This window comes from Anabrus simplex, chromosome 1 (assembly GCF_040414725.1).
Source record: "Anabrus simplex isolate iqAnaSimp1 chromosome 1, ASM4041472v1, whole genome shotgun sequence".
Classification (NCBI taxonomy): domain Eukaryota; kingdom Metazoa; phylum Arthropoda; class Insecta; order Orthoptera; family Tettigoniidae; genus Anabrus; species Anabrus simplex.
In genome coordinates, this window is record NC_090265.1 from 139,729,084 (window position 1) to 139,744,716 (window position 15,633).

At 42.6% G+C, this 15,633-nt stretch overlaps 1 protein-coding gene across 1 annotated transcript in view; it reads left to right on the forward strand.

Moving 5' to 3' along the window:
* The first annotated feature begins 389 nt into the window (after nt 1-389).
* LOC136863086 (uncharacterized) overlaps nt 390-15,633 on the forward strand; it is an 84,675-nt gene continuing 69,431 nt past the window's right edge. The window contains exon 1 of the mRNA XM_067139423.2: nt 390-479. Coding sequence (XP_066995524.2) covers nt 401-479 — 79 coding nt within the window. The 5' untranslated portion in view covers nt 390-400. The remainder of the gene's footprint in view (nt 480-15,633) is intronic.

Here is a 15,633-nt window from a genome sequence, read left to right on the forward strand (position 1 = left end):
AGGATTGAAATATGACTTTTTCTTAACATTCGAACCTTAGGATAAAATATCACATGATGCCAAGCGTTACGGGCAGAAAGGGGAGTCGCCGCTGAATTACTAAATATACTGTAGTTGTGTATCGTCGTAAGATGACACGTAGTGTTTTATACCATTTGAACGCTCAGAATCTATCTACAATATGGTGTGTGGTATATGCGATTTTGATCAATGCAATGTCTCCGAAAAAAGGTACCAAATTTCCATAAAAAGAACTAACATAATAAAAATTTTCATGAATTACTGGATTTAGTACTGAAGTACTAAAGATGGCAACCCTGCTCACGCATGGCACGTATGCAGCCTATATGTATCAACACATCGCGAAATGGGCCAACACATCATCAGTGTCCTAGCAGAGATGCGCTTGTTCGTTACGTTGGTGTTGCTGCACGTCCTTCAAGGAGCCGTGCAAGCCAGGAAGCGGAGCGCCAGTAGAGGCAAGTACATGTCGCCTATGTTGTCTGGGTGAGAGGCAGAGAGATCAATGCCCGCTAAGAGCAGTGAACATGTTATTAACTCGTTTTAGGAACCAAGGATTCCGTGAATCTTCAGCCTCGTGGGCTAGGGAGTGTAGGATCTACCTTACGTTATGATGTAATTAGATTTAGTTACTAGGGCTTTGCACGAGATGGTGCTACAATTCTTGAAGTATTACTTCAGTAATTATCTAGAATGAGCATAAACAACAAAAGTGAGTATGTATTAATATTATTTTTAGGAAGTTGCCCATTTCCTTGATCGAAACACTCAACCTTCTCAGTTCTGTCGTAAAATGTGTCTTAGGGCACTCGGTTACAAATCTGACTATTGTAAGTGTGATAAGGTGGAGTTTGTAAAGGAAAAGCATCGTCTGTAAAGAACGTCCACTAAACGATAAGAAACACATAGTAGTAACATTCTTATTTTTCAGCAATTTCATTTTTTTTTTACAAGTTGCTTTACGTCGCACCGACACAGGTAGGTCGTATGGCGACGATGGGACAGGAAAGGGCTAGGAGTGCGAAGTAAGCGGCCGTGGCCTTAATTAAGGTACAGCCTTAAGTTCGCCTGGTGTGAAAATGGGAAACCTACCGGGTGAGTTGGCAGTGCGGTCAAGGGCGCGCGGCTCTGAGCTTGCATCCGGGAGATAGTGGGTTTGAATCCCACTGTCGGCAGCTCTGAAGATGGTTTTCCGTGGTTTCTCATTTTCACACCAGGAAAATGCTGGGGCTGTACCTTAATTAAGGCCACGGCTACTTCCTTCCCACTCCTAGGCCTTTCCTACCCCATCGTCGCCCTAAGACCTATCTGTCTCCGTGCGACGTAAAGCCACTAGCAAAAAATGGGTAACCACGTACTCCAGGGCTGCCGACAATGGGGTTCGAACCCACTATCTCCCGAATACTGGATATTGGCCGCACCTAAGCGACTGTTGCTATCAAGCTCGGTAAATTTCATTTGCAATAACGTTATTGGTTTTATGTCCCACTAACTATTTTGACGTTTTTGTAGACACCAAGATGCCGGAGTTTAGTCCCACAGGAGTTCTTGACGTGCCAGTAAATCTACCGACACGAGGCTGACGAATTTGAGCACCTTAAAATGCCACCAGACAGAGCCAGGGTCGAAACTGCCACTTTGGAGTCAGAAGACCAGCGCCTCAACCGTCTGAGCCACTCAGCCTCGCTATTTCATTTGTCGTGATATAAATGGCATGATAGTAATCGAAAATGTTATTGTTATTTTTACTATTTGCTTTACTTCGCACCGGTACAGATAGGTGTAATGGCGACGTTGGTTAGGAAGGAGCTAGGGGCGATAGAAGAACATCCAACTCATGGTATAACCAGCCTGTCGTAAGAGGCGACTAATAGGGACCCCAGGGGATCTTAACTTGGGAGCGTGGGTTGGGAACAACGGGTCCCTTAACTATGTCCTGGCACTGCGTCCATCTACTTGTACACTGTTCCTCACTTTAATCTATCCTATCCGATCTCCCTTGGCCAAATCTTGTTCTTTTCCGACCCCGACGGTATTATAACATTCGAGGCCTAGGAAGTATTTAATCTTCAAGCCCTTCGTGGCCCTTGTCTTTCTTTCGCGATACCTTCATTCTTTGAAGTGTCGGACCCCTTCTGTTTTCCCCCTCTGATTTGTCTTAATAGAGGATTTTTGCCTAGTTGTACTTCCTCTTAAAACAATAATCACCACCACCACCTTAATTAAGGTACAGCCGCATTTGCCTGGCGTGAAAATGGGAAAACACAGAAAACCATGTAGGCCTGGCGCTTTAACGATCATGGACACCAGCTGGGCTTCGCAAAGAGGATGGAGATTATCACCTTGAAATGAGTTCACAGACGAAAATATAATTATATAACTCTGTTTGTAGGCCAACTTTACTTTACAAGCTGGGTGTACTCAGGATATCTTATTCATGAGCTGGGGGAAGCAGACATGAACCCATCAAGAATGATTACTGGTAAAAATTGTGGGAACAATAGCAGGGGATGTTCTGAATGAGGATAGAAGAGCTAACTAGGAAATGAAATCAATGGAGGAATAGGTATAACCGGTTTTGGTGATGCGGCGACTGGAATACCTCAGAAAATAATGATCTCAGCCATGGAGGAGGGTAGAGGGTGACCTAAACGACGATTGGTTAGATTGTTTTGTTGAGATTTACACAGGGCAAGAAGGCGTGGAACTGGATGGAGACCACAGTACTGTACAAGTTACAAATAAAGGATTGTGGAAAAGTTTAGTTTATTCACAGGCGGAACTCTGAAAGGCATTACAGTCTACATATAATAAAATAGAGAGAGAATTATGGAAGCTCCTGGAGAAGAAAATAAAGGCTTCCACTATCTGTGTTTAAATCTATGCACGACCATCTTTGCCCCCGCCAGGAATTATGATATTGTGGTACAAGCTGAGTGAACCCCTGGGTTATGTACTGCTTTAGAATAGGGATTGTGAAGACACCTGTTCTGCCTCGAATGGGCAAGCTCCTCTTTTTTAAAAAAAGTTTAAAATGAATGTTCTAACTGGCCACAAGCCTTCGCAAACTATACGGTCACGAAACACCTCATTAAATATGGGAAGATAATTTCTACCAGAATGAGTTGTTAGCCCATCCTATTGAAAAAAGAACGTTATTTTTATTCCTAAAAAAATGAAATGGCGTATGGTTTTTAGTGCCGGGAGTGTCCGAGGACAAGTTCGGCTCGCCAGATGCAGGTCTTTGATTTGATCCCCGTAGGCAACCTGCGCGTCGTGTTGAGGATGAAATGATGATGAAGATGACACGCCCAGCCCCCGTGCCAGCGAAATGAACCAATTAAGGTTAAAATTCCAGACCCTGTCGGGATTCGAACCCCGGACCCCTGTGACCAAAGGTCAGCACGCTAACCATTTAGCCATGGAGCCGGAAATTCCTACAAAGAAAGTATAGGGGTATTTCTGCATTATCTTTCTGTCTTAATCTGTTTACCCTCTAAGATTGGCTTTTCCCACCTCTACCGCCTCAAGGTCAGTGTCTTGGAGCGTGAAACTTTGGATCGGGGATACAACTGGGGAGTAGGACTAGTGCCTCGTCCAAGCGGCCTCACCTGCTATCCTGAACAGGGGCCTTGTACGGAGATGGGAAGTTTGGAAGGAATAGACAAGGTAGGGAAGCGGCCGTGGTTATAAGTTAGGTACCATCCCGGCATTTCCATGGAGAAGTGGGAATTAAGGGAAAACCATTTCGAGGATGGTTGAGATGGGAATCGAACCCGGGCCACCGGGGGTGACAGCTAATCACACTAACCACTACACCACAGAGGCGGACTCTGCACTATCTTGAAGAATTCAAAGTTCATAGTGAGCAATCTACGGTTCTGAGTGAAATGTAAATCACAGGAACATGACATTTCATTTCAAGAATCCCACGTTCATTGGCTGGAGTTCGAACCGCGGTCGCCTTGATGAGAATGTAATAGTTTCCTGGTATAAAATGGGCCTGATAAGCACTAATTGCACACCAAGAACCCACTCTTAAATAACGCAATGGCAAATGAAGAAGACTACCTAATGTTCTGAACCCCAAATGCCAACTGCATTGAGGTTAATATAGCCGCTCAGATAGAACCAAGAGGGAAAAAAATCCATCGTGAATACAATAAAAGAAACAGTAACAACATAGAACCATGTAGTCTGTGTCAAATGGAAAGCATTTAGGTCTCAAGAGGCAACTCAGATTTGTCTAACCATGCGGCTGTTACGGACGTTGTCACGTTATCTCACCCACTCAAAGCGTTACTCTCCGCGGGCATTTTCTATCTTTCTTTCTTTCTTTCTTAATCTGCTTGCCCTCCAGGGTTGGCTTTTCCCTCGGACTCAGCAAGGGATCGCACCTCTACCGCCTCAAGGGCAGTGTCCTGGAGCATGAGACATTGAGTGGGGGATACAACTGGGGAGGATGACCAGTACCTCGCCCAGGCGGCCTCCCCTGCTATGACGAACAGGGGCCTTGGTGAGGATGGGAAGATTGGAAGGGATAGACAAGGAAGAGGGAAGGAAGCGGCCGTGGCCTTAAGTTAGGTACCATCCCGGCATTTGCCTGGAGGAGAATTGGGAAACCACGGAAAACCACTTCCAGGATGGCTGAGGTGGGAATCGAATCCACCTCTACTCAGTTGACCTCCCGAAGATGAGTGGACCCCGTTCCAGCCCTCGTACCACTTTTCAATCTCGTGGCAGAGCCGGGAATCGAACCCGGACCTCCGGGGGTGGCAGCTAATCACACTAACCACTACACCACAGAGGCGGGCGGACATTTTCACTGCGTTAAATATAACTTGCGCCAGGCGAAAATAATTTTACTTCATAAAAACTACCGTGTCCGCCTCTGTGGTGTAGTGGTTAGTTTGATTAGCTGCCACCCCCGGAGGCCCGGATTCTATTCCCGGCTCTGCCATGAAATTTGAAAAGTGGTACGAGGGGTGTAACGTGATCCACTCAGCCTCGGGAGGTCAACTGAGTAGAGGTGGGTTCGATTCCCGTCTCAGCCATTCTGGAAGTGGTTTACCGTGGTTTCTCACTTCTCCTCCAGGCAAAAGCCGGGATGGTACTATAACCGTCCGTGGGTCGATTCAATTAAGGGTTCGAAGGTAATGTGAATACGCCTCAGCTGGTGTCAGCAGAGTTACACGAGTCTCCACTCATGGCATGGACATTCGACGAGCATCGGTTACATCTCATTTTCTACTTCACATTAGGCTCTTATCACTATGGCAATTATTCACTCAATTAATTATGTAAGGCTAATATAATTCCTCATCTATATATAAAAAAATATGATAACTAAAGTCAGTCAGTCCGGCCATTCTATCCGGTCGATTTCCTTCACTTTTTTAGACTGAAAGGTATTCATGCACAGATTTGTTATCAGGTACTATAAATCGCTTAACTTCCGCCTTCCTCAAATTAATTTGATTTTTCATTTTTTTGTCTTCTTGAAGCAAGTATATCTTTGGTTCTAATTGAGGTACGCAGTTCGTTTTGGTCTAAAAACACTCAGTGGATAATGCTCTTTCTTTTGAGGTTTTGAGGTAATAACTACTTAAATTGGTAGATTCTGAGAAAAGTTATGAGTACATTTGTGTCCATGACGAAGATCTTTGAAGGACTTTTTAACAGTTCGGCGGTAGTGTTGTTCCAAGGAACGTTTAAGTCAATTCCTTTGTGTGATGTATTTTCAAGCGTTTTGTTAACATAATATTAAATTCTATTACCACAGCAGATCATGTGCTTTATTTCATTAACTCGAAACTTTGCAAATACATCCGTGAGGATAGTAACGAACAACACCATACTTTGTTACATTGCGGGCGGAGCCAGCGGGAAACTACTAGTTCAACAAATGAAAATATCGAGAATTTTAGTTTCTTGGCAGGATATTTCAGTTTAATTAATCAAATGTAAGTGGAAATAAATAACAATAATATTCACATCACAACATGATTGGAAAATGTAATAATGAAATCAATATTGAATGCTTTGTTGGTTTATATTATAATATAACCAATCACACGTTGATAATAAATTAATTTAAATTAAAAATGACTTGTAATAAAATCCAACATGGAACTTGCTGAAGGCTTATTATCACAATCCATAAATTATTCTATTTTAATTGTCCGCCAATCATAGAATTAAAAATGAGAAAATATTTAAATATTTCACTCGTGTTTATCACTCACTAGTCCAAGATTTTTTTTCTACATTTCATCAACGCCACCGCTTCTCGCATGAATTAACTATCTAACAACTTGAGTTTTCCTAATAACCTATATCCACCGCTGCCATCTCTTACATGAGTAAACATATATTATTTAAAAACATTGCAACTAGGTCTACCAAATTAATCAGAGCAGGAACACCATATCCTGGAAAATCATATCCGCCGCACCTAAAATATACAATATCTAGCTGATACCATCATTAATAAATAAGAAGATTTGGAAATGATACAACAGCAGCTGGCTTCACCTAGACTATCCTACTGAAAATTGTGAAGATCTACTATTGCCTACGAAAATCCACACTATAAAGCAACTACTCAAATGAATACAAGTCATGCGCTGCTTCAGGTGACAACAACCTCACTTAAGTATGATACACCTCATTACATTCATATCAACGTCATTTGCTGTCGAAGATCCTCGATCAATGACTATCCGTTTAAATGTATAACCAGCGCATCTTGTCGTGCCACAAATTAATTCTTTGATGACCGTATACACGTTTCAATACTTATAATCTTCAGTAACATTATGTGAAAACATTAACATCAAACCTTATTGCTTGCCTACCTCTGGTACCATTTCAATTTCGCATTATGAATATTTTAATCAATCATTCTCAACCTTGAATTCATTGAAACTCTCGAAGGCTACATTACACTCCCGTAATGCTTATTTTTCAACAAATCATATATTACAGCAACCTCATTTTATCATATAAACATTTTATCGACGATCCTATTATTTATAATTCACATCAGTAGACGAATAAGTTTGGATGGTGTCTTTAAAAGTAGGAAAGATCACAATATGAAGATAAAGTTGGAATTCAAGAGGACAAATTGGGGCAAATATTCGTTTATAGGAAGCGGAGTTAGGGATTGGAATAACTTACCAGGGGGGATGTTCAATAAATTTCCAGTTTCTTTGCAATCATTTAAGAAAAGGCTAGGAAAACAACAGTAGGAAATCTGCCACCTGGGCGATTGCCCTAAATGCAGATCAGTAGTGATTGCTTTTGTAATGTACATGCGCACCATGCCTATTCATAATTATCCATCCCAAAAAAATTCACAAGCATTTTTATCCGAAGAACCATCTCATCATCAAAAACATGTTATAATCATCCTGGTATTAGGTAAGGTAAGGGTGCGTTCTGCCCGAAGGCAGGTCCGAACCTCCGTAGAGGTGTTCTTGAGCCGGAGTTTACGTACGGTAGGGTGGCCAGTTCCTTTCCGCTCCACCATTCCCTTAACGCCCACCAACAGCGCGTGGCAACCCATCCACTTCTCGACTTCGCCCAATGTTGCTTAACTTCGGAGATCCCACGGGATCCGGTGTTTCAACACGGCTACGGCCGTTGGCATCCTGGTGTTAATCTAACGAAATGCATCTGCACAACGCACGCGTATACGAAGTTATCATATAAGGAGACCTTAAAATCGACATTTAAATTACATCACCTCACAAGAATTATCTACGCAATAGCTAGAATACCATTTCAATTATGAAGAAAACATTTTCTATATTCACGAATAATCATAAAGAAATCCCGGATAAGTACGACGAAATGAGCGCTTACAATTTGAATATTATACGGGACAAATAACTCCAATATCTCCTTATTGAAAACTTAACCGCAATTATGGATATCACTGAATATTTGCGACGATCACATTAGGTTACTCAAGTTGTGTCTTAATTATGTCACCTCATGACAAATAAAAGAGAAATCTACGCTACTACTGTGCATTCTATATGATAGAATAGAGAAAAGACAATATCTTGGGTAATTATCGTTGATGGATTCTTGAAGTTATTCTCCATCCTCTCATTTGGTTGGATTTAAATTGTCATTTCATTTCACCATAGATCTAGGCCTGTCAGGACACTAATCCCGTTCAAGCCCTCATAATGGATCTGATTATGACATTACAGAAACAATCTTCAACCATCGTACGCATTCTGGCCTGAAACTTGTACAATCGGAATTAGTACAACGATATTTATGTATGTTGTATGTTGGGTATTCAGTACGAAGGCTGGTTGGATCCTCAACAGGTTCGCCATCAGCTGTCATAGATGGCCTAGGTGTCACTGAAGAGGCGTACTAGGGAAATGAGGAGTGAGGTAGTTTCCCGTTGCTTTCCTCACTGAGCCAGAAGTTGCTATTGCACATCAGTCTGCCAAGCCCAACCGACCCTATGAACGACATTTTCTCACCATTCATAGCAGGGACTGGCTGCATAAGCAATGGTATTACTAGCGTCACTCATACCTCAGCCACTTTCATATTGTCAAAGCCAAGTATAAGACTGAGACAGGTCAATGAAAGTAACAAATTTATTCTAGCCCGTACCAGAAGACATAGTGTACTATAAACACTACATCTTGCCAGCAAAGGCCTACGATATTTATATCATACAATATCTCAATATTAACCCAAAACACTCGCCTTGTTACTTATAATAAATGTTAGATATTATTATTATTATTATTATTATTATTATTATTATTATTATTATTATTATTATTTCCTTCAATATTTTTCTCTCAGTGACTTTCAAGTCCCACAATTTCAACTAGCTCTTTCTTAGAATGTGTCAACCAGTTCTTTCTCAACCTTTAATCTTAATTTTCACATCATTGTTCATAAAACAAAATCCCATAATATTGGTTCGCATTTCATAATTTCTGACAAGATCGTTAGTTTGCAATTTCCCTTCCATCTGTTTTTGACATTTGATGGCTTCTATGATGCTACTCTCTTAATTAGGAAGTTATGCAAAGGAACACTCCACCATTCGCTCTTATCTTCTTGACGTATACAATCGATTGTCTCATCAGTGCCTTCTTGATCACTGAACTTGCATCATTCAACCATGGCCTCCACCGCATATGTCACTGCTGGACCTGAATGTCACATATAAGACTTGCTTTGTTCTACCGCTGACATATAAACTTTCATTTATTGGTTTCGCTTCTATTTTAAATGATATTTTCTGAATACAGTTATCCGATGACCACGGGGTTTTGAGCTTATGAATTTACGTCCTCATTCTATTTTCATCAAATTTCTTATTCAAATGAGTGAGTTATCAAGGTTGACAGACACAGTTGGACGTATGACGGCTGGACGTATATTTCCGTGTAATTTTCGTTGACCTCTTCTTTAACATAACCTTCAATGGCTCTCTAACAGATCTGGAGGCCATTGGAAGGTTATAATACCTAACTTAAGGCCATAGTCGCTTCCTCCCCTCTTCCTTGTCTTCTCATCCCCGTGCAAGGCCCCTGTTCAGCATAGCAGGTGAGGCCACCTGCGCGAGGTACTGGTCATCCTCCCCAGTTGTATCCCAGACCCAGAGTCTGAAGCTCCAGGACACGTCCTTGAGGCGGTAAAGGTGGAATCCCTCGCTGAGTCCGAGGGAAAAACTGACCCTGGAAGGTAAACAGAAGAAGAACATTTCCTATCGAGCTGAGTGGCTGAGCCAAGCTTTCAATTCGGCAGACGCGTTGGTTCGAACCCCGCTGTTGGCTGTCCTGAAAATTGTTTTCTGTGATTTCCCACTTTCATTTCCAAGCGAATGCCGGGACACTTCTTGTTCATAGGCAATAGTCGATTCTTACCACCTCCTTACCCGATTTCATTCGCAATCATTCATTGATTTCATCTTCATTAGACCTCAACTGAGGCTGGTGTCGGAAGGGTATTCGGCCGTAAAAACATGCCATATAAAGCATCTCACCTCATCACCAACCCCGTATCAAGAACGGCTCTAAGGGGTAGACATACACTAGCTATTTTACCATGTCTTCGAAACGTCGGCCATATAGGTGGATGAGGTAAATGGAGGAAAGCAATCTGAATGGCGGCTGTAAACTCCCCATTGCTATCAGCGCCTCCATATTACACATCAAACAGCTCGAATTCTATGATGGACATGCAGTAATGACTCTTCTTTCTTTCAATCTTTCTTAATCCGTTTACCCTTCAAGGTTGGATTTTCCCTCGGACTCAACGAGGAATCCCACCTCTGCCGCCTCAAGGGCAGTGTCCTGGAGAGTGAGACTTTGGGTCGGGGGATACAACTGGAGAGGAAGACCAGTACCTCGCCCAGGCGGTCTCATCTGATATGCTGAACAGGGGCCTTGTGGATGGTTTGGAAGATTTGAAGGGATAGGCAAGGAAGAGGGAAGGAAGCAGCCGTGGCCTTAAGTTAGGTACCATTCTGGCATTTGCCTGGAGGGGAAATGGGAAACCACTTAGAGGATGACTGAGGTGGGAATCGAACCCCCCTTCTCTACTCAGTTGACCTCCCGAGGCTGAGTGGACCCCGTTCCAGCCCTCGTACCACTTTTCAAATTTCGTGGCAGAGCCGAGAATCGAACCCGGGGCTCCGAACGTGGCAGCTAATCATGCTAACCACTACACCACAGATGCGGACAGTGATGACCCTATGACCAGTAATTTAACAGATTGTTTATGATCGAGAGGAATGGCAAGAAAAAGAAGAGAGTTATCTAACTTCCCAGCTCTCCTCCCTGACAGTACTTACATCCGCCGAGATAACTCCGACTATTCGCAGTATGGGACAAACAATACATTCAAGTATCGGAACGATTAACAATTTCTACTACAGTAAACATGTATGACGTCCGCCTCTGTGGTGAAATGGTTACATTGGTTAGTATGATTAGCTGCAACCCCCGGAGGTCCGGGTTCGATTCCCGGCTCTGCCATGAAATTTGAAAAGTGGTAGAGGGCTGGAACGGGGTCCACTCAGCCTCGGGAGGTCAACTTAGTACAGGTGGGTTTGATTCCTACTTCAACCATCCTCGAAATGGTTTTCCGTGGTTTCCCACTTCTCCTCCAGGAAAATGCCGGGATGGTACCTAACTTACGGCCACGGCCGCTTCCTTCCCTCTTCCTTGTCTATCCCTTTCGATCTCCCCATCTCCCGACAAGGCCACTGTTCAGCATAGCAGGTGAGGCCACCTGGGCGAGATACTGTCCTCCTCCCTAGTTATATCCCCCGACCCAGAGTCTGAAGCTCCAGGACACTGCCCTTGAGGCGGTAGAGGTGGGATCCTTCGTTGAGTCCGAGGGAAAAACCAACCCTGGAGGATAAACAGATTAGAATAATAATAAGAAGAAGAGTGTATGAGGCACTGGTGATCAAAACTTATTGTTTCTTTTTTTATTACGAGCGATACCAAGACAGCCCTATATTTTATAGACGTGAAATCTAGGTGATGCTATAGTGGTAGTCTTCACTGATAGACTTTGGACATCGAGGCTTTGAGCGTTGTGAAATTTCTCTGATAAGAGTGGATAATACTAGATTTTCGGAAACTTAATGACTAAAAGGCCCACTTATGACTCTGTGACTTATCATCTTGAAGTCTGTACAATATAATTTGACAAATGTGTGCTGTTTTCTAAGGCGAGGGACGTAATCGTTAGACCGGGCGAAGCCGGGTACGACAGCTAGAATAGAACAAATCTTACAAGATAGTCATATTTTTTTTTTTTTTGTTGTGAATTTTGACCAATGTTTTGAGTTTTATGAGAGACTCTGAGCCGATGGGCAAATTATGATGGCGGATTCGGATTCAGTGGATCAAAATACATAGGGATATGTGGGTCTACCACCAGATCAATACTTTTTCATCTTAATTGGTCCGGTAGTTCTGACGTGACTGAACGAGAAAAGCAGATACCACACTACTCAGCTATTGTGCGACTTTTTCAAAACATTTTCAAATCATTTTTTTCTTTCTTTCTTTCTTTCTTTCTTTCTTTCTTTCTTTCTTTCTTTCCTTCTTAATGCGTTTACCCTCCAAGGTTGGTTTTCCACACAGACTCAGCGAGGGATCCTACCTCTCCTGTCTCAAGGGCAGTGTTCTGGAGTGCCAGACTTCGGGTCGGGGATACAACTCGGAAGGAGGACCAGGATCTCGTCCATGCGGCCTCACCTGCTATGCTGAACAGGAGCCTTGTGGGGAGATGGGAAGATTGGCAGGGATAGACAAGGAAGAGGGAAGGAAGCAGCCGTAGCCTTAAGTTAGGTACCATTCCGGTATTTACCTGGAGGAGAAATAGGAAACTATGGAAAACCACTTCGAGGATGGATGAGAAGGGAGTCGAACACCCTCTCTACTCAGTTGACCTACCGAGGCTGAGTGGACCTCGTTCCAGCTCTCGTACCACTTTTCAAATTTCGTGGCAGAGCCAGAAATCGAACCCGGGCCTCCGGGGGTGACAGCCAATCACGCTAACCACTACCCCGCAGACGACAGCTAGTATAGATTAAATCTTACAAGAGAGTCATAATTTCAGTGAATCTTTATCTAATTTGTTTAGTTTTATGAGAAACTCTGAGCCGATGGGCCAATTATTAAGGCCGGATTCGGACTCGGTGGGTCAAAATACATAGGGATATACCTGCCTAATCACCAGATTAATACTTTTTTCTTTGTGTGGCTGTGTTATTATCAGAGTAAGCCTATGTTAGAACTGAATAACTGAGATAGGCCAATATCAATACAGAATTTCATCTCAATTGGCCCTGTAGTTTTGGCGTGACTGAACGAGAAAAGCAGTGCGACGTAGCAGAAAAAACGTTGTAAGGTAGTAGAGTATGTATCCATACTACTCTCTATAAGTAAAGTATTTCGTACTATTTCTTACTTTACCGCAGATTTTACACTTTATTTGAGTAAAAGCAATTATTTTTTTCCATTTGGGACAAATATTACAGTGATATTTCGTGGATCCAATTCGTTCACGTAACCGCAGATACCATACTATTTTAAGCTACTGCCGTACGCGCCTTTTTGCAAAATATTTTCGGATCAATCTTTTGAAATAAAACATTAATCATGTAACAGTTTCCTCTGAGAATGTTCGTGCAAAGTTTCATGAAATTCCGTCCAGCGATCAAGACGTGACATTTCGGAGGACAGACAGACAGACAGACAGACAGACAGACAGACAGACAGACAGACAGACAGACAGACAGACAGACAGACAGACAGACAGACAGACAGACATCTTCCTTATATATACCAGGTGGCTCCCAAACGCCGTACTTTCTACTTATAAATGTCCCGCATGCACAAATGATGAATGGGATTTCTACCAACTGATTTTCACAGGGGCACTACTGCCAGCGGGCAGGTTACGTCAGATTATGAAGAGATAAGAACCGCACTGTCACTCGCAGCATGTTACTCAGCGCTACAGGTCTAATGCACCCCTTGCATTAGTAAACCTCGTTTTCCACCTCTTTAATGTCCGTTAGTTTCTTATTGTGCATTCAAATACTAAATGGTTTTTAATTGCGTAATCATGCCGTACTTTTATTTAACAGTACCGGGCGAGCTGGCCGTGGGGTTAGGGGCGCGCAGCTGTGAGCTTGCACCCGGGAGATAGTGGTTTCGAATTCCACTGTCGGCAGCCCTGAAGATGGTTTTTCGTGGTTCCTCATTTTCATACAAGGCAAATGCTGGGGCTGTACGTTATTTAAGGCCACGGGTGCTTCCTTCCCAAGCCTAGCCCTTCCCTGTCCCATCGTCATCGTAAGTCCTATCCGTGTCGGGCGACGTAAAGCCAATTGTAATATATATATATTTAATTGAAATTGTAATTTCAACGGGAGATAATACCAACTTTGCTTTCACTGGACTAATTTATTTCGTTTGTGTTATGTTATTTACTATGTAAATGTAATTAACCTGCCCCGTGGTTTATTTGTAATAATAGTTTATTTCAGATTTTGATTCAATGCTGTATGTTAAAATTATCACAATGTCACACAAACAAACCACGGGGCAGGTTAAATACATTTGCTTAATAAATAACATAACACAAAAGAAATAATTTAGCCTAGTGAAAGGAACGTTGGAATAATCTCCCGTTGATATTACAATTACAATTGCATATTTTATTTACAATTTGCTTTACGTCACACCGACACACATAGGACTTACGGCGGCGATGAGACAAGAAAGGCTACGCGTGGAAAGGCAGCGGCCGTGGTCTTAATTAATATTCAGTCTCAACACATGCCTGGTGTGAAAATGGAAACGCACGGAAAACCATCTTCAGGGCTGCCGACAGTGGGATTCGAAACCACTAACTCCCGAGTGCAAGCTCACAGCTGCGTGCCCCTAACCCCGCGGCCAGCTCGCCCGGTACAAATAAGTAGAAGTACGGCATGATTACGCAATTAAATCATTTAGTATTTGAATACACACTAAGAAACTAACGGACACTAAAGAGACTGCCAGACTGACGAGTGCGTGCGACAAGCGGGTGAATTATAACTCAGTGTCCACGACCTTGGCCAAAACATATGTACCCCGACTACCCTTCCTCACAGCACATGCAAAGTCTCCACTACTTTTCGTAGCGCTATACAAATCGGTTAGCCGCGACGAACGGCATTTTGTGCATATTTCCGCCGACAATTATGTTAATAATAATTAAAGAAAATAAAGGAAAGAATTCGCAGATAACACAACAAGGCTTGTAAAAATAGTATTTTTAAAATAATTCCTAGTTCCAGCTGGCTAAAGTGGAATAAAAATGTAATGTTTACTCCACAAAGTGGTGGTGGTGGTGGGGGTAGTGTCCCTCCTCGCCCCACCCCCTAATCGCCGCTACTATTTGTTAATACGCCAAATATGCAGAAAAGGAAATTTAATAACTTATTAATTTATACACGTGTAGACATTCCACTCGATAAAAGAGTTGCATGTATGAAACAAAAGTTAATATTGTTCAGCGAAATAAGTGTGTAGAAGGTATACGTCTGTTTGGAGCTTCGGCTGCATTCCGACCAGGTTGTCCATATTAACATAATGTCTGTGTATTCGTCGCTGCTGAACGCACTAGTCATTGCCGATATGCAGACAGCAAATATCGTGCGACTTTACTATACACCAGCCTAGAACTATGCGGTGGAAAACGAGGTTTACTAATGCAAGGGGTGCATTAGACCGGTAGCGCTGAGTAACATGCTGCGAGCGACAATGCGGTCCTTATCTCTTCATATTCTCACGTAACCTGCCCGATGGCAGTAGTGCCCCTGTGAAAATCAGTTGGTAGAGATCCCATTCATCAGCGTACATACATACATACATACATACATACATATAGTAATTGCCACGTAAGGAAATACCCCAGAAAGTAAATATCGCCGCCCGATGCTCTTCTTTTCTCTTTTTTGTAATGGCTGATCACTGCTGCCAACCTGCCTGGTTACATATTAAAATCATCAGACATAACCATAACAAACTAACCTCAATGTAAACACCG